A 17,477-nucleotide genomic window follows, 5' to 3' on the forward strand; every position below is an offset into this window, starting at 1 on the left:
GAGTGTGTTGGAACTGGTCCTAGCACAAGCCTCAGGGCTGAAGCAGCAGACAGGGGGACAAACTCCCAATAGGCCAGAAGAATTTCTCCTCCACTGGAGTGAGATGTAAACAATACACTTAAGAACACATGTATTTAAAAATGTAGAAAGGCACAGAGTTGGTCACATTTATTGCATCCACAAAAATATACATGGAGTTGCACACACAAATACTTCCAAGATATTTACTGAGTGAAAACTGAGATTTTTCATGAGATTTAAATTGCAAGTTCACTTGCCACTTAAAGCTGCAGTCTTAACTGTGACTGACAAGTTTTACTCCCCAAATGTTAAAGAACTCGAGGCTTCTTTCTGTTCTTTGTGCAACTGTTTTGCCCTGTTTTTCAAATCCTCTGCCTTGTCATCATTCTTCTCAACACCATCTCCCAGTTTGTACATTCGACTGGCATTGGCACAAGCCCATATGTGACCCAGCTCACAGCCCTTCAGTGAGTACTTCAAAGCCCGGTTCATGTCCTTAGGGACCCCGGCTGCTCCTTGGAGGTATATTACACTGAGGTTGAAGCAGCTAGGAGCAAAGTTGCCATCGCAGGCTTTTGTGTAATAGTCTCTAGCAACAACTGGGTCCGGTTTATCATCATTGACTCTCCCATCGTGGGCCAGCAGTCCAACGCTGTGACAGGCATTCACCGACTTCTTCCCACCTTTCTCACATGACTTCAGGAAAGACTTGTAGGCAGCTTTCAAGTCTGCGGCGAGTCCACCTGTTCACCAATGAACCAAGGTTACTGCAAGGACACCTTCAAATAGATGGGAGCTTTCTGCTCCACGCTGCTCTCTCTGGGAAAGATAGCAGCCCTCACTTTAGGCACTCCAATCAAAATGTAGGGCTTCAGAAACTGTTGTTAACGTTAGGAGACCCCCCTCCACTTCCCAGTAACCAAATTAGCTTACGCAGACATCGTAAAATAAATAAATGGAATAAATGCACATTTAAGGAAAGGGCACATGGCAACATTCAGCAGTGGATATACTTACTGCTTACATGGACACACTCAGAAAATATCACACACGTGGCTAACCTACAATTCTTTCTTTGGGTGATCAACTTGAGGCTTTAACTTAAGGTTTTCCATCCGTCCCTGCTTTTATTAGGGCAACAAAAGGGGCAGGACGTGTGGGTGTCGGGATAAAATAGCTGAGGGGCCGAAGGGAGCCCGGGGAAGAGGGGTGGGAGGAGGCAGAGGAATTAGGAAGGGGGAAAGGGCCGCGACGCAGCGCCGGGCGCACCTTTGCCGATAGCCTGGTAGGCCCCGAGCCTGTAGCAGCTCTCGCTGTGCCCGTGCAGCTCGCAGTTGTCCCGCAGCACCCGCGCGGCCGCCTCGAAGTCCTTCTTGACGGCGTCCAGGTAGTCGGCCAGGCGCTGGCAGCCTGCAAGGCACCGTCAGAGCCGCGCCCGGGCCGGGGAGCTGGGGAGGAGGACGCCGGAGAGCCGCTTACCTTCGGGGTCCTTCTCCTTGAAGCACTGGTAGCTGTACTCGACGTGCAGGTTCTCCAGATAGCTCCTCACCTCCTCCTCGTCCCCGAAGTCGATCAGCCCGGCCATGCTGCGGGGCCGCCACCCGGAGGTGGGGCCGGGACCGCCTCCCCCGGCGCCGCTCTCTGCGGCCGCCCCTTCCGCGGCACAGATGAGTTCTGTAAACGGAAAGTGATTTCAGTACGGTAACTCAGGCCTGTCGAGCTTTCGGGATGAACAAAGCTCAGTTAAACCTTGCGCGCGGGCCTCCCTCACAGGAACGCGGAACGCCGCCCGCCGCGCTAAGGGCGGGCCGGGCTGCGGCTCCCCCTGCTGGCCGCCTCCGCCATTGCTGCGTGACGCTGTCAGCCTGTGGTGGGTCGGGGTTATTTTGGGGTGTCGTTTCGCTGGTTTGCAAACAAACGGTGTCCAAAGCAATTCCTCACAACATTTAACTGCGAGCCCTCCACGTTCGCGTTACCTGGGCAGAGTAATTGTATCGCTGCCAACAGGCAACAAATGTATTCTCTTCACAGTGCCTTGTGTGCCGGGAGGGGTTTTTATCGCTGTTACTGTATCTGAAGCCTGAAATTACTCAGTGAGAAAGCTGCTGGCAAAGCTCCTCTCCGGCTCTGGGGCAGCAGGCAAACCCGACCGCGCCGGAGCAGATCGCTGCGCGCAGGAAACGCGTACGGCGCTGCGAGAGGCCGGCAGGCTGCCCTGTGCGGCGCCTTTAAGGGAGGCGGGATCGGCGCTGCCTCCCGGCCGGCTGCGAGCATTCACTTCCAGGTCGGGAGGGGTAAAAACCGGGGGGGAGGAAAGGGAGGAAGGAAAAAAAAAAAAAAAAAAGAAAGAAAAAGAAGAGGCTGCCAAGCTGCGGGACCCGGCTGGCTGGGCGCTCGCCGCCGGCACCCAGCGCCGCGATGGTGAGTGAGCGCCGTGGGGCTGAGGCGCTGCGGGGGGGAAGGGTCGGTGTCCGTGGGGCGGGCGGCCGCTCCCGCCGCGGGCTGACAGAGGCGGGCGCTGAGGGGAGCGGGGGCCGCGATGGCGGCGCCGCCGGTCCCGCTCTGTCAGCGCGCGGGCAGGCGGTGTGGCGGCCGTGAGGCGCGGTGCCCCGCCGCTGAGGGCACGCGCACACCGAGCCGGCCCCGCTGCCCTCACTGTTGTGTAACGCGGTGGCTGCCGCCCTGCCGGTTATATAAAGGAGGTGGGGAGCCGGCGGGTTCGGGGGGCTGTGGAGAAGGGGTGATTGCTGCTCTGCCGTTTCTCCCACGGGGCGGCCGGCGGGCAGAGCCCCTCGAGCGGCCGGCACCAAGGGCAGGGCACCCTCCCACAGCCTACAGCCCGCTGCACCACAGCACAACCGCCTCCTGCTCGTGTCCCCGTGAGGTGCGGCCCAGCCCTCTAGCTGGCTTGGTTTGAATCTCCTAGTAAAGTTTTTGAGCTTTAAGGTCGGTGCCTTTTGTACCCGCTGTGCTTTCAGCAGGCTGGGACCGAGCTGTGTGGCCGTGCTGGGAGCCGTGTGCTGACACCCAAGTTCATGGACAACTGCAGCTCATGGCGGTTCTGTGCACCTGTGCTGGCGTTGTGCATCGCCTCCACAGCTTGCTTTCCTCAGCAGCATTTGTTCACTGTACCTTATTTATAAGCAGCATTCATTTATTTCCTCCCCATATTTTCTGTTGTAGCCTAATAGCTGTTTTTTTCCCCCAAGGGTATTCTAGTAACTGCTATCTGCACCATCTCCGTTTGAAGATATCCCTAAATGCAGATAGCCCCATGAGTGTCCTCAAAGTTAACAGGACAATAAGCAAATAAGCAATAACAGTTGCTTATTTCTGCTCAATTCTCCTCCTGGTGCCTTCCTTGGCTGCCCCACATTGTTTCCTTGTGGTTAAGCAAACCATTTGGGCTCCTCTCTCCCCTCTTTTCTAATTGATGGACCTACATTGGAAGTTCTTTATATTAATTTTTGAGTACGTGGCCTTACTGTATGGTTTTCATGTGGCACTGTTTAATTTTGGGCCTCTTGTGGTTTCTGCTGACTCTATTGCTACCAACTCTAATCAGTGCATTCCCACATGTGCCAGAGTAATTAGTGAAAGTATTAAATGTGAGTTTTGTGCGTAATGCTTCCTTCAGAGGTTAATAAATTGTAGGATAACTGTGACACTTCTTTTACATAGCATAAGTCCCTAAACCACCTGCTTGTTTTTCGCTGCCCTCCCCTCCCTTTGTTAGTGCTCAAAACGATTCTGATGAATACCATAGGATTTCTGTTACTTATTGGTCATTTTAAGGTTTGTTTTAGGGCTGAAGCCTAAGGCTGTGCCACCTTTTATTTCCCTGCTGACTTCTTGAGAGAAATAATTGCTACTTGTTGTTTGTTGTTTGAAAAGTCCCTTATGCTGTATCCCTTCTTTGGGCTTTCAGGGAAGAAAGGCTGATGGGATGAGCTTGGCAGAGCAGAGACCTCACACACCTGAGTCTCGTTGTAGTGAGTCAGTAATTAATGCAGCAATTGGAGGGTACATCCTAGAAATAGTTCTCTTAGAGCTGAAGTTTGTGTCTGTCTTCCAAGGCTTTATACAGGTTTATTGAGGAAAAACTGATCCGAAAACTACTTGGGGGGTGGGGAGAAAATGATTTGATTTTTATGAGTCTGAGACACAAAGCTGGAAAGAACTGGATCTTTCAGGCTGGCGTTGGTAGGATCACAGTCCCTATAGTGAAAAAGGCTCACACAGCAGTGGGGTTTAGTTTTCCTGCAAAGTTGGGTTGCAATTACTGGTGGAAAACATCGGATAAACCTGTCTCTTTTTTTTCCCTTGTTATTGTTGTATAAACAGGTGGCTGCATGGTGATACCTTTCCAAAGGACCAGGTTTTGTTTGGATTCTCACACCCAGCGTGTTAATCTAGCCGTGACGTTGGGTTTAAGGTTCTCTTGTTTGCTCTAGGTACTTCAGTGTGTCCTTTTAAACTCTTCTTTTTCTTCTTGACTGCATTTTGAAATACTGAGTAGATATAGTCTGGCAATAACTACTGTTGATACACTGAGGTTTTTAAAAGAAAACATGAAGGATGGTGTTATTGGTGAGAACCTTTCCAACCTGGGACGTGCTACGGGCCAAACAAGGTAGCACCACGCTGAGGCTGGGGCTGCGTTTCAGCCCACTGCTGTATTGGATTACTGCTGGGTGCTGGCAGCCACGCAGTGCGCTCCCCTTCCTCTTCCCTCACCCTTTTTGTCTTTTTTTTTTTTGCCTTCTTTTATAAAGCTTGCCTTGGTGATATTAAGCAATTAAGTACCAGGATCAGAAAGTGAAATGAACTGCAAAACAAGTACCAAGTTGTTCTCTAGCTGATGTGCAGAAGCATAACTAGAGAAAGGAAGAAGTGGAATCCTAACCCAGTAAGAGTTCAGGTACAACCGCGGCCTCATTCTGAGCTCCTTAAGTGGGCGGTGTTCTCTTAAAGTAAAGAGAAGTTAAGAAAAGGAATGCTGCTGGTCATGTAAGAGGTTTACAGGTAGCATTCAAGCTATTCTACTTCAGTAGCAGGAATTCACTTTTATGGTGCTTGTCAAGAGACTTTATTAGACATAGATAAAAGCGTTTCCTCTGTCCATCGGTTACCTCCAGTGCCTGTGCTGAGTTTCTTCAGCCTTTCTGCAACAGGCTGAAGAGAGGTCCCAAACCTCTCCTGATACTGCTAGAAGAGAAGGGAATAAAAATGGCACTGCTGTTCACAGGTGTAACTGAGCCCTGCCTGTGGACTCAGTGCCGTTATTGCCATAGAGAGGGACTGCGTGGACTTCTGAAGCGCCTGTTTCCTACAAAAATTAAAGCAGTGTCTCTGGATTAGATTGGCCAGCTAGGAGTGCTGCTCGAAGAAATAGCTTTGTGAGTCATATGCTAGCAGCCTGTCTGCAGGGCTAAAAATTCTCATCAGAGTTTGTTCGCTGATGTATGAAAGTGTGTTAGCTCTTCTGACACACATTATGCAACAGTGCCAGAAGGGATGAACGGAGCCCGGATTCTGGCTTTTGTCATGTCTAAGGATCAAATTAGAAGCACGAGAGCTGATGAGAGATGAGGCAGTCTGTGCTGCACTGAGAATAATTTTCATATTCCTTTGAGTAAGGATTCTGATTTTTTTGTTGTTGTTGGAATTGACAGCTGTCTTAAGCCCCGTATGTGTATTAATTTCAGGTTGAGAAAAATATTTTCCTCTTTTATTTTCTCTTGATATTTTAAAAATAACTGGTTGAATTTCTCTTGAAGTATTTCAGGTGTTTTTGCACATCAAAAGGAACAAAAAGTGTTAACGATTCCAGATTCTGTCCCTCCTCTTCATACTGGCTTAGGGTGGGAGGCAGCCCCAATTGCTGTTTTCTGGTAATGCAGCGAGTTGCATCACAAAATAACTCCTGTTTCTTCAACAATAATGCTTAATAATCGAGCTGAATAAAAATTAAGTGAGATGGAGTCAAAGGAGCTGGAAGCGACACGTCAGGTGCTGCAGAAGGAGTTTGTGTTTGAATGACTTGGAGTTTCTTGTTCCCAACCCTGTACTTAAACCTTCAGGAGCTATTGAGCTGCAGTGTCTCTTTGCTGACAGTGTATGATTCATTAAAGATAAGCGCTGTTCCATCTAATGATGTGGTGCCTCCCAGTCTTCACATAGGTTCACGTTATTTTAGAAGATCTAGTTGTCATTTGCTTTATATTTCTATGTAACTTTGGTATATTTCTGTCCTTGAATGGTGAGGATATGAGGCTAACGAAGCAACAGAACGAGAAAAGAAAGGTGAAATTATCTGCAACTTTCAATATAAGAAGCAAGCTGCATTTTCCCCCCCCCTACCCCTACAGTTGAGATGTGGTAACAGTTGATGCTGTTATTTTCAAACTCTCCGGGGGAGTGCGTACCAGTCAGTCAGCCAGCCCTCTTTTGTGCAGCCTGGGGATGATTCACAGCGCTGTGAGCTGGCCTTGTGTTGATTAATCTGTGAGACCGAAAACAGAAGGCTATTCTTAACGCTGAATAAAAAAAAGGAACACTTCGGAGATGTTTGGATATCAATGTGCAGTCTCAGTCTCTGAAGGAAAGGTTGAAGTTCATGTTCCACCTTGTCCTCTCTATGCAGTGCTCTACTGCTATAGAGGATTTTCAGGTTCTCAGCATGAAAAGGAGGAGGCTGGTATCTTTTATTAGAAGGAATACTGTAAGAATTGTTACCTCGTTGCAGCACACAATTATTTGTCTACTTATCTTTTTAAATCAAAAGCTTTCCCTGTCCTTTTCAGTATCAAAAATTCCTCCAAACTACACGAGATTTATCTTTGTTCCTAATGTAAGTTGGTGGTTGTATGGGAACTGTTAATCACAGCCTGAACCACTGATTGAGCACCTGGGGAAAGGACCGGCTCAGCCCTGGGAGCACAGGTGAAGGCAATTCAGCTGTGTGAGTGGAAGGCATGCAGCCTGGCTGCACCTCTCTTAGACCTCATTTAAGGGCTGACTGCCACTGGGGAAGGATGTCCTTCTGTAGATCCCTCCTTTGTGGACTTCCCCCCCCCAAGCCTGGATCTTTGGGTATGGGTGAGCATTCTTTTCCTGTTTGTCTCTTTTGCTATTCCACCATGCTAATCTTTCCAACCGCAACAGTGGTCAACTTTGAGTGTGTGCTCATTTAAATGGAAGATTAAAAGAAATAATTATTTCAGTCAAATATATTCAGTCTATCTTGACTAATTCCCAGCAGATTTCATAGATTCAGTATCTCTCATCAGAAATAAAGAATGTTCTCTGAATGCCAGCAGGCAGACTGGGTGGGCTCTGGGAGGGGAATGCCCACCAGCTTGGCGTTGTTTCCTGTGTGACCTGGCTTACCAGGTTAGTGCTGCTCTGAGGGGCTTCTCCTCAGTAATATTTGCTTGTTCAAGTGTGAGCAGGGCTAAAAAAAACCTTTCTTTTTTTCCCACAAACAAATATGTAGAGGAATGGAAGAATCACAGAGAAAATGGTTTGACTAAATCACCTCTGTTTCATTGTGTCTTGCATGTGACAGGAGGAAGCTTCTCCTTACTCCTTACTTGACATCTGCTTGAATTTCCTCACTGCTAACCTAGAGAAGTTCTGTACAGAAAGGCAAGATGGAACGCTGTGCTTGCAGGAGCCAGGGATGTTTCCTCAGGAAGTGGCTGATCGATTGCTGCAGACAATGGCATTTCATGGTAAAAACAATTCTTTGTGGGTCATCAGTGAGAGCACTTTACTGGGATGTGGCAGTGCAGTTCTGGTGTGTTTTGTAGCAGAATGTGTTGGAGCTACTTAAAATGCTTTCCTTAGTGTCTGAATAGAGAATTTCTGGCATTCTGGCTGTGCCATAAGTTCAGCTGGATGTCACACAGCCATATAGAGAGCTCTAAATAGAAAGGCCTTTGTCTCATGTTTAGGATTATAACCAAATGTTCTTTTAAGTGATTGTATTTAATGGATCTTTCAATCACATTTAAAAATTTAACTCAACTTTGAACAGTGCTCAAATATTTCAGTACTTCCTGCAGACCGATTAACCGAATTATGTTTTCTTTACCATGTGTCCATGTAATTAAACTCTGAAATAATCTTGTGATTTCTTCATTAAGATGGTTTCTCATCACTTTTAGCACTTTTGCTGCAGTGTAATTGTTTTCTAAAGGGTGTGTGGTGTTCTTATATGTCAGGTACTGGCCTGTCGCATTGTCAGCGCATTAGGTGGGAGAGATGCTGTCTTATTTGCTTTCTTTAAGTGTGACAAAGGAAAACGTTAAGCTTGTGTAAAAGCTTCCTAGCATGAAAGCACTGAATGTGTGGATTACTGTAGAGAAGAGGCAGGATTCCCATTCCTTCAAATTTCCCTTAGAGATGAGGCAGCCACAAGAAAATTGCTGTAAACAGAGTGAAAGCCCCCTCCTGTAGGTGCAGCTTGGGCTGGCTGGCTGCGTAAATATTAGCGGTCTAGTTTCCCCCAGTTGTTTCCAGTCTGATATAACAGAAGAGATGGTCCCAGAAATATGCAAATGCAAAAAAAGAAACCTCTCAATTTTCAACATACATTGCTTTCTGTTAAGTAATGGCTTAGAGTAGTCTCGAGAAATCCAACTCAAAGAACAGAAATGTGCTGCCAGTGTTAGTAGTGATGAGGGCAGTCCCAGCTGCAGAAGCATCACAAACACTGTGTCAGAGTGCAGGAAGGACAGAAAAAAAAAAAGATGCCAGATAAACAGGGTTAGCTAAGGTAGGCCAGCCAGGGAGCTCAACTTGATCCTCCATTTAAATGATTAGCAAAAATTACTAAGTAGTTACATTTTAGTTATATTTTAACCAAGTTATTGCACTGTGTTTCTTTCCTGAATAGCAATTGCCTCATATTATATTTTTCCTTTTTCTGCAACTGTGGCATTCCTCAGCTACCTTGTCAGAAATATCTGCATTGATTGTTGCTTATATTAAGATCTGCAGATCTTTCTTAATTTATCTTCATTACAGAGGCAATTACTAGCTCAGGACTGAAATCTAGAGAAACCGAAGGGTTAATTATTTTAATTTTAATAATTTTATTCAAATATATTGGGTTTTCAGTTCTTTTGCTGTCTCTAGCATGCTTGGAGATACGAAACAGGGACACTGACATTTACAACTCTCTAGAGCAAAACTAGAAGGAAAGATGCTTCCTACTGCATTTATGTATTCTTGTGTACCCAAACCCGTCTCATATGGTTGTTTATAAAACAGTAATTGCTCTGTTGATGACACAAAGTATGTTGATGTTTCCAATTTATTTTGGATAATCTTTTCAGCTAGTGTTTTGTCAGTATGCTGCACGAAAAGAATATTAATCTTTCTGCTTTGTAGCAAGATTATGCAGTCATCTCATAATAATCTCAAGCAAGACTGCTATATTTCCTTTTTTTCACTGCTATCTTTCTCTCCTTCCCACTCTTTACTTACCCTTCTGCTTCTTCTCTTTGAAACACTTTTTAGGTTTCTTTCTCACACATAGCTTGTTTCTGAGCAACCCTCCTACCTTCTTCATGGAGGATCTGTGAAATAACTTAACTGGCTTATATAGTGCATTGATCCTGCTTACGAATTCAGTTAAATGCTTCAGTATTCAATTGAGTTAAAGCAAGATGCAAGTGGATTGTTAAGTGCTGGTACTATGTTGAGGTTGACAGAACTGTGCCCAGGGAATAAAAGCTTCAAGAAATGTTGACATCCTGTTTCTATCCAGTTCTAGTGAGAAAAGCCAAAAACTGCAGGCTGTAGTCTGAATGCTTTCAAATTATACCCACATCTTATTTTGCTGTATGTTCCACCTCCTGAACAAGACACGTATTGTGAATGTACTGCATCTTAATTTCACTGTCCTATTCTTTAACGCGAGATTATCCAATAGTGCATTCTTCAAAGCAGAATTTCAAAAGCTCGTGAGATCAGGAGCACAATGGGCCAAGGTGTGCTGCTCTGCAATGAGTTCTCTTTGTTAACATTTCTTACTCGTTTCCCTTTGGGTTCTCAAAATATGAGTGTTGTTTTAGGACGCCAGAACCAAACACTAATGCTGTTTTCCAACAGGGCTTCTGAATGATGGAACTGTGGGCATCTTCCGAGGAAATCAGATGCGTTTGAAACGAGCTTGCATCCGGAAAGCAAAGATCTCGGCTGTGGCCTTCCGGAAAGCATTCTGCCATCACAAGCTAGTAGAACTTGATGCTACTGGGGTGAATGCAGATATAACAATCACAGACATTATAAGTGGGCTTGGCAGCAATAAATGGATCCAACAAAACCTTCAATGCCTTGTGCTGAACTCACTGACTCTTTCTTTGGAAGACCCCTACGAGAGGTGCTTCAGTCAACTGTCTGGGCTTCGTGCATTAAGTATTACCAACGTTCTGTTCTACAACGAGGACCTGGCAGATGTTGCTTCTCTCCCTAGGTTAGAAAGCCTGGATATATCGAACACCTCTGTTACTGACATAACAGCACTTCTCACCTGCAAAGACCGCCTGAAGTCTTTGACCATGCACCACCTGAAATGCTTGAAAATGACCACAACGCAGATTCTGGATGTTATAAGAGAACTAAAATATCTGAATCACCTTGATATTTCAGATGACAAACAGTTCACATCGGACATAGCACTTCGTTTACTGGAACAGAAGGATATTTTGCCTAACCTCGTATCTCTGGACATTTCTGGAAGGAAGCATGTCACAGATAAGGCTGTAGAAGCATTTATCCAGCAACGGCCAACCATGCAGTTTGTAGGATTGCTAGCTACTGATGCCGGCTACTCAGAATTCCTAACAGGAGAAGGAAACCTAAAGGTTAAGTGGGGGAATTTGTCAGAAAAATGAAAATGTTCAGGAAATACGGATCTAATCATTTGTAACAAGTGCACGTGGGTGTTTGAGGAGGAGGATGTAGGTTCCTTTTTTAACTGTGGATTTTGTTACTGACTTCAAATTCCTACTTTCCAAATTCTGGCATAGAAGCTTCTAGATGTAAATACTATAAATATAACACACACACACACACACACACACACATATATATATATATATTTTTTTTTTCTGTGCCTTTTCAGTGAGCCTCAAGCCCTAATTTAATACACTAGGTCTAGGAGAGCTGAACTTGATCTAGTCTGAGGTAATTTCCTGAAATAATATTCTCATGCTTCCAGCACGGTGTGTAGCATGAGGCAGCAACGTGTTAGGGGTTGAGGTATGTTTGCATCAGCTTTGAGCAGTTAATGATTAACACAGTGGATAAAACTTAATAACTGAACTACTGTTGTGTTCCATCACTATTTGTAATTTCCTCATTATAATAATTCTGCCTACCTTGAAAGTTGCTTTGGAGGTCTAAAAAGGAAACTATGGAGGGGATGAGGAAGGTTTTGTGTACTGTGGCCAAGTATCTCCTGTGCAAATTGAGTTTTAAACTTCAGTTTAAAAATTTAGGATGCCTTTGTTACAGGCTTTGCAGCTATGGAAATTATTTAATGATAATTTTCACCTTGAACTTCTGACAGTTGGTAATGGATGAGTCTCTCAAGTAGCAAGTTGTTAAAGTGGTGTTAATATGTACGAGTGTTGAAACAGTGCTGGAGAAAGCAAGTTCCCCTTTGATATGATTGACGTATGGCATCAGGGAATGACACCTCGTATTTGGTATAGAATAATTCAGTATAATCCTTGCTGTTTAGAATACATGCTTCATACAATGACTGTGCTATGCAAAGGCAGTGTTTTTGTTGCTGGTTTTTTTTGAGCTGACCTGGAATTCATTAGTGACTGTACTGAACTATTCAGCTGCTCAGTTTAGACACTACTAAATAATAAACAGAACACAGTTCTCGTGGAGACAGAGTGAATAAAATATCATTAGCTTTATAACAGTCCTGTGAAATGTGATTATAAGAATTTTTTATAAGATTAAACACTAGACAGACGTAGTTGATACCATGAAGCCACGTGGAAGTTCTTTCTGTAGTGTATGGCTGCCTGCAAAACATGTCAGTAAATATGATTGCTCTGTTTTAATCAGCAGAGAGCATAAAGCAAAGTCCAAGCTGGTATCATTTCTGTCAGGGCTGTGATGTCTTCCTGGTCTAGCAAGTTCAGAAAAAATTGGCTTACTGCAATGCAGAATGCATGAAGTGTGTCACTTCCATCTATGAATGTTTGCTTTTCCTTGTGTGACAAATTAGGTAAAACAAGTTCTGCTTCCCTGGAAGTGTTTAGAAAGGTGTTTGCAGCAATGATTCTTTAAGTAGCAGGGCTGAAGAACAAACCACCTATAACAATGCAACTATAGATATGAAGTAGGCAAAATATAGTAAAATGGAAGGTGGGGAAGGTTGGGAAGTGGAAAAAGTTTGCAGTTAGTTGCTGACTTAATAGTTTTAAGACTACTGAAGATTAAGCTGGTATTAGTCAACAGCTCATATCTTTTAATGCTCCCTTTACCTAATCTGTTCATTATTAGTTTTCACATGTATTTTGTTTTTTTTTCTGTCCTGGTTTTGTGAGTGATTCCTTTTGCAATCATTATGATTGAGTTCTTTAATATGATGCTGGAAAGCTATTGCTACAGATTGAGTTTGTAGGAAACCTGCTATAGACATAAAAAGGAAATATTGTTTTGTTGGCAGAGCTAGAACTGCAAGCCAGAAATATCACCCAAAATACTGTATTTGTCAGCTTACCCAAGGAATTTAATAGAGCATATAGTTATGTGTACTGCTTTTAAGCATTTGATGTATCGTAAGCAGTTTCTGTTAGTTACAAAGTGCTACTTTTAAGCAGGTGTTTCATATAGCTGTGCTTATAGAGATGACTGAAGCCTAATTTTGGCTCATAAAGTCAATTCTTTATGAGGAGTGTTTGTAGATCATGTTGTAGACCATCTTGTAGATGAAGATGGGCAGCTAACATAACCATTTGCTTACTGAAGACTTTGGCTAAAATATTAGTGTCTTAAAAACTGCAGCTTTGCAACTTTATGAACAAAATTGTTAAAGTAAATGATGATGTCTTGAACTAAAGATTATTTCTCTGTTCACAGGTATCAGGAGAAGCAAATGAAACTCAGATTTCTGAAGCACTGAAGCGTTACAGTGAACGGGCCTTCTTTGTGAGGGAAGCACTCTTTCACTTATTCAGCTTGACACATGTAATGGAAAAAACAAAGCCTGAAATTTTAAAGGTAAAATAATATAGTTTTGATGAGAAAGTCTCGTATCATTCCTTAAAGTAATTTTAAGGAGGCCATTCTCAAAGTCCTGGTAAAAAATAATTTTTAAACTTTTACGCTTCTATTTTGATTTTTAAGATTAAAATTAACAGTGTTTTAAGTATGGAGATGTGAATGAATGCTCTATTAGCATTTTATATTAACTAAAATTGATTCAGACTAACTTGGTAGTGTCCAAATTTAGTAGCATCTACATTATTTTTTCATATAATTTTGAATGGAGTTCTCTCCAGGTGCAGAGTTACGTCCTTAGATCTAGTCTGCATTGGGTCAAATCATATTTATGTATTTGGCTCTAACTAGTGGCAATTCCTAGGAACATTCCTTAACACCCATTCTAGGAGTTGGCTTTTCATTGTTAGAACACCAGAGATGGTTTAATTTCTACTGTGATCATAAAGAGAAACATCAGTGAAATAGGCTTCATCTCCCTTCCCCGTCTTCTTTCAAGCTGAACAAATGGCTTTGATCTTGTTGGCTTCGTTGTCAAAAAGATTTTAACAATCAGTGATAAACAAGAATATTTTCTTAACAAAGATCATAACCAAAGATCATAGCCAAAAACATATTTTGGGAAAAAGCTGTGAAAAATGTAGGTGTTCTGCTATATTTGAGGGTCTCATCTCCTTTGAGAGGCTGCAGCAAACGGCACAAAAGGAGATGGAGAAATAGGAGTTGCCAGTTTTGAATCTCAGCAGAGGGAAATATTCTTTCTGAGAATTAAAATAATACCACATGGATTTTTCACGTAAGGGGAAAGGATGCAGATACTGGGTGCTGCTGAGTCGTTGTGCAGTGTGCTGCAGCAGTGGATTGCTCGTGGGGTACGTGCACAAGTGTGTATGTATGTAATTGTGAGGAAAAACTCTTGCATTTCAGCTTGTGGTTATTGGAATGAGAAATCATCCCCTGAATTTGCCAGTGCAGTTGGCAGCGAGTGCATGTGTCTTCAACCTAACCAAGCAAGATTTAGCAGCGGGCATGCCTGTGAGACTTCTGGCTGATGTCACTCACTTACTCCTGAAAGCCATGGAACATTTCCCAAATCATCAACAGGTAGAAGATGAAATTTCTTTGTTTTCTACTGGTTTCTTTTTCTTGTGGGCCTCATGAAACGTTTCTCCCAATCTCATGAGTTCAAAAGTAGCTGTAAGCAAGTACTCATACAGATGCATCTGTGCAAGATTTAAGTAAATATTGCTTCCTTTTTTACTTCCTCCCTATAGGACTGTATTTGGTAGAACCAATATTAACCATAATGTGGCTGTTTATAAAGACTCTTAGAGGCTTTATGAAAAGTTTGATCTACTTGGTCAGTGTTGAATGACGTGGTGTGATTCTGGACAAATATTACTATTGAAAATATCCATTTTTTTAGGATTAAATATTAGGAGTTAAATGGGTTTTTATTCTCTGTTTTGCGTAGAGTTTCTTTAGATATCTATAGTTGTAGTTACAGTTCTGAGATATATGTCCTAATAAATGTTGTGGTCTTAAAGTGTCATGTGTGATTTGCATGTATGTGTCTGGTAATCATATGAAAAATTTAATCAACCAAGCCAGACTTCTATGGTATCTTCTCAGGCAAAATGGTATTTGACAAACACTGAGGGAATAGAGGGAATAATTTTTCTCTAACGCTTTTTTCTTTTCTTTTTTTGAGTTGCAATCATTTTTCAGTACAGTCTTTGGAAATATGTCTAAGGATTCATAGCAAGAAAGTATTCTGAAATATGTACGTCTCTGAAATCTATCTTTTTAATTTCTTATAGCTGCAAAAGAATTGTCTTCTTTCTCTGTGCAGTGACAGAATACTTCAGGATGTTCCATTTAACAGGCAAGTTTCATGTCAGTTAAAATGAGCTGTAGCATTGTGGAAAACTTTTCTGTTGCTGAGTACTGAAATTAAGCTTATGATTTATTGATCTTTGGAAAATCATGGCTACTCTAAAGACTTAATCATTCACTGGGTTTCTGGCTGCAGTTTGTTCAATTTATATCATTCTAATGTGCTAATTTGTGTGGCCTGTGGTATTTGGGGCCATTAATTCACAATTGCTTTGAATTGTGATCTGAAAAAATCCTTTAGTATGCAGGTATTCTTGATTTCACCTGGCTGGGTCAACCCCTATTCTTGTGTAAGAAGAGTCAGAATTTCTCTGCGGGACAGACTTTTTTTCCTTTGGAAGCAATTACTGTGCACTTTGAGATAGATAGATAGAGATATATATATATAACTAGAAGTAAGAGATCCTAAGCAAAGAACTTAAAGTTGACTGAGGTTCATCAATACCTGTAATTTCCCAGTTCATTTGGATGTTTTTTGGTACACACTTCTGTTTCTTCTCCTTTCGTATATTTCTGTCTGAAGGGTCTTCTGAGTACATCTTTCTTTGATTAAGACTTATGAGACTTGTGAAAACTAAACTTATCGTTAACTTTCAGGTTTGAAGCAGCCAAACTTGTTATGCAGTGGCTGTGTAATCATGAAGATCAGAACATGCAAAGAATGGCTGTAGCCATAATTTCCATTCTTGCTGCAAAGGTACAGAATTTAAATTTTGATATGATCAGTTAGATAGTATTTCTGAACTCTTTAAAAAATGCTGATTATAGTTTTGTTTATTTACAGCTTTCGACGGAGCAAACAGCTCAGCTTGGTGCAGAGCTCTTCATTGTTAGGGTATGTCAGATGCCTTCTTGACTGTCAAAAATACCAACTTCTTAAGCTATTCATGCAGACAGTATTCCTAAAGATACAATACAAAAATAAGGAGAGAGAATTCTAAGAATGCATTAGCCATTATTCATTTGAAAGTTCTTTTGAACAACAAAGCCTGGAGAATTTGCTAGAGGTGAAAAGAAGCCTAAGTGAGAAAAGCTTGACAAAATTTAATACAAAGTAAAATAGCAAGAGATTATTGATTTGAAATTTATTGTATAAGGCTAAAGATGCTTAAGAAGAAAATATTTGAATCAAATTGTTAGTGCTGTCAATGTTCATGTGGTTCCCAGAGTTATGTGGGTGGCTTTGTGTCAGCAGTAATGGCACTGTGCATATAATTATGGTGGAAACAAAGGAATTCCTCTGGCAGGGGACAGCATTGAAAGGGGGGAACAAAACATTTAGTAGTATGTTTTGAGGGGTGAAGTTTGACCCTAAATATTCAGGTCTTTATTCTGCTTATAAATGATAGTCTGCACTACCTGAGTCTGTGCAGAAACAAGCAGAGGAACAGGTAGGTTTTTAGATATGTAATCATAATTAGTATTTTTTTTTCCAGCAACTACTACAAATAGTTAAACAGAAAACAAATCAGAATCTTGTAGATACAACCCTTAAGTTCACACTGAGTGCACTTTGGAACCTCACTGACGAATCACCAACAACGTGTCGGCACTTCATTGAAAATCAAGGTCTTGAACTGTTCATGAGAGTTTTAGAGGTGAGGAGCACAGTTTGTGTTGTGGATTGTCAACCTAGGTTTATAATTAACACTGTAAACAGTTACGTATAATCTCTTTCTTTTTTCCACAGTCTTTTCCATCAGAATCATCCATTCAACAGAAGGTTCTTGGACTTCTGGTGAGATGAACCAAAATGTCTGAAATCTGTGTTGTTAAAAATCCACCTTTTTTTAATGTTAATTTGAAAAAGTGTGGAGTATTTTTACATTGTTCTTTAATCTTTATACTGTTCATCACTCACAATTGGTGTTTTTTCAGATTATTTTGTCAGTTCTCCAGAGGCACTATCTTATTGAAATCGATGGTTACAGTAAACAAGAAGAGCTTTTCAGAAAGGGCAGGGAGTCAGGCTTCAGATAAATCTAAATGCAAAAAGTAATTGAAAATCAGTGGAATTCAGAACTGCGCACTGGTGAGGTTTAATGAGATTGACTGTGTTTTGAAAATATAAAAACTAGCTTATAAATTAGTGTAATCTATGTGCTATGGGCTAGAATTACTTATGATAAAGCCTCTGTATTTTAAGGTGAATTTCCATATTGAACTGGAAAAGCTTTCAAAAGCAGAAGCAGTATTTGATATATGATTATCATCTTGGTATTTGTCCGTGTTTACTTGCACAGTGTAGTTCATATATATATATATGTTTATCTCCCTTTAATCATATTATTCCTGTTAAT

At 42.1% G+C, this 17,477-nt stretch overlaps 2 protein-coding genes across 11 annotated transcripts in view; one reads left to right on the top strand and one right to left on the bottom strand.

Moving 5' to 3' along the window:
• ZYG11A (zyg-11 family member A, cell cycle regulator) overlaps positions 1–17,477 on the top strand; it is a 41,727-nt gene that overhangs the window by 19,111 nt on the left and 5,139 nt on the right. For 4 of the 8 annotated variants that reach the window (XM_046944894.1, XM_046944895.1, XM_046944896.1 and 1 more), the window contains 9 exons: positions 7,592–7,757; positions 10,144–10,898; positions 13,141–13,281; positions 14,209–14,385; positions 15,102–15,166; positions 15,775–15,874; positions 15,962–16,012; positions 16,614–16,775; positions 16,868–16,915. In XM_046944894.1, coding sequence (XP_046800850.1) covers positions 7,706–7,757; positions 10,144–10,898; positions 13,141–13,281; positions 14,209–14,385; positions 15,102–15,166; positions 15,775–15,874; positions 15,962–16,012; positions 16,614–16,775; positions 16,868–16,915 — 1,551 coding nt within the window. In that variant the 5' untranslated portion in view covers positions 7,592–7,705. Of the gene's footprint in view, positions 1–2,394; positions 2,443–2,531; positions 4,476–6,429; positions 6,746–7,591; positions 7,758–10,143; positions 10,899–13,140; positions 13,282–14,208; positions 14,386–15,101; positions 15,167–15,774; positions 15,875–15,961; positions 16,013–16,613; positions 16,776–16,867; positions 16,916–17,477 lie in introns of those variants that run through there. The other 4 variants (XM_422479.8, XM_046944897.1, XM_040705227.1 and 1 more) reach the window with 4 other exon arrangements.
• Positions 134–2,225, bottom strand: COA7 (cytochrome c oxidase assembly factor 7 (putative)). 3 transcript variants are annotated; one of them, NM_001277642.2, is made up of 4 exons: positions 1,998–2,225; positions 1,501–1,695; positions 1,291–1,431; positions 134–764 (listed from the first exon to the last, which is right to left on the bottom strand). In NM_001277642.2, the coding sequence occupies exons 2-4, from the start codon at positions 1,604–1,606 to the stop codon at positions 316–318; spliced, it is 696 nt and encodes a 231-aa protein (NP_001264571.1). In that variant the 5' UTR covers positions 1,607–1,695; positions 1,998–2,225; the 3' UTR covers positions 134–315. The 3 variants fall into 3 exon arrangements, with proteins under 3 accessions (NP_001264571.1, NP_001264572.1, NP_001264573.1); NM_001277643.2 differs by lacking the exon at positions 1,998–2,225 and adding an exon at positions 1,771–1,831; NM_001277644.2 differs by lacking the exons at positions 1,291–1,431; positions 1,998–2,225 and having other exon boundaries at positions 1,501–1,624.

Source organism: Gallus gallus, chromosome 8, assembly GCF_016699485.2.
Source record: "Gallus gallus isolate bGalGal1 chromosome 8, bGalGal1.mat.broiler.GRCg7b, whole genome shotgun sequence".
Taxonomy (NCBI): domain Eukaryota; kingdom Metazoa; phylum Chordata; class Aves; order Galliformes; family Phasianidae; genus Gallus; species Gallus gallus.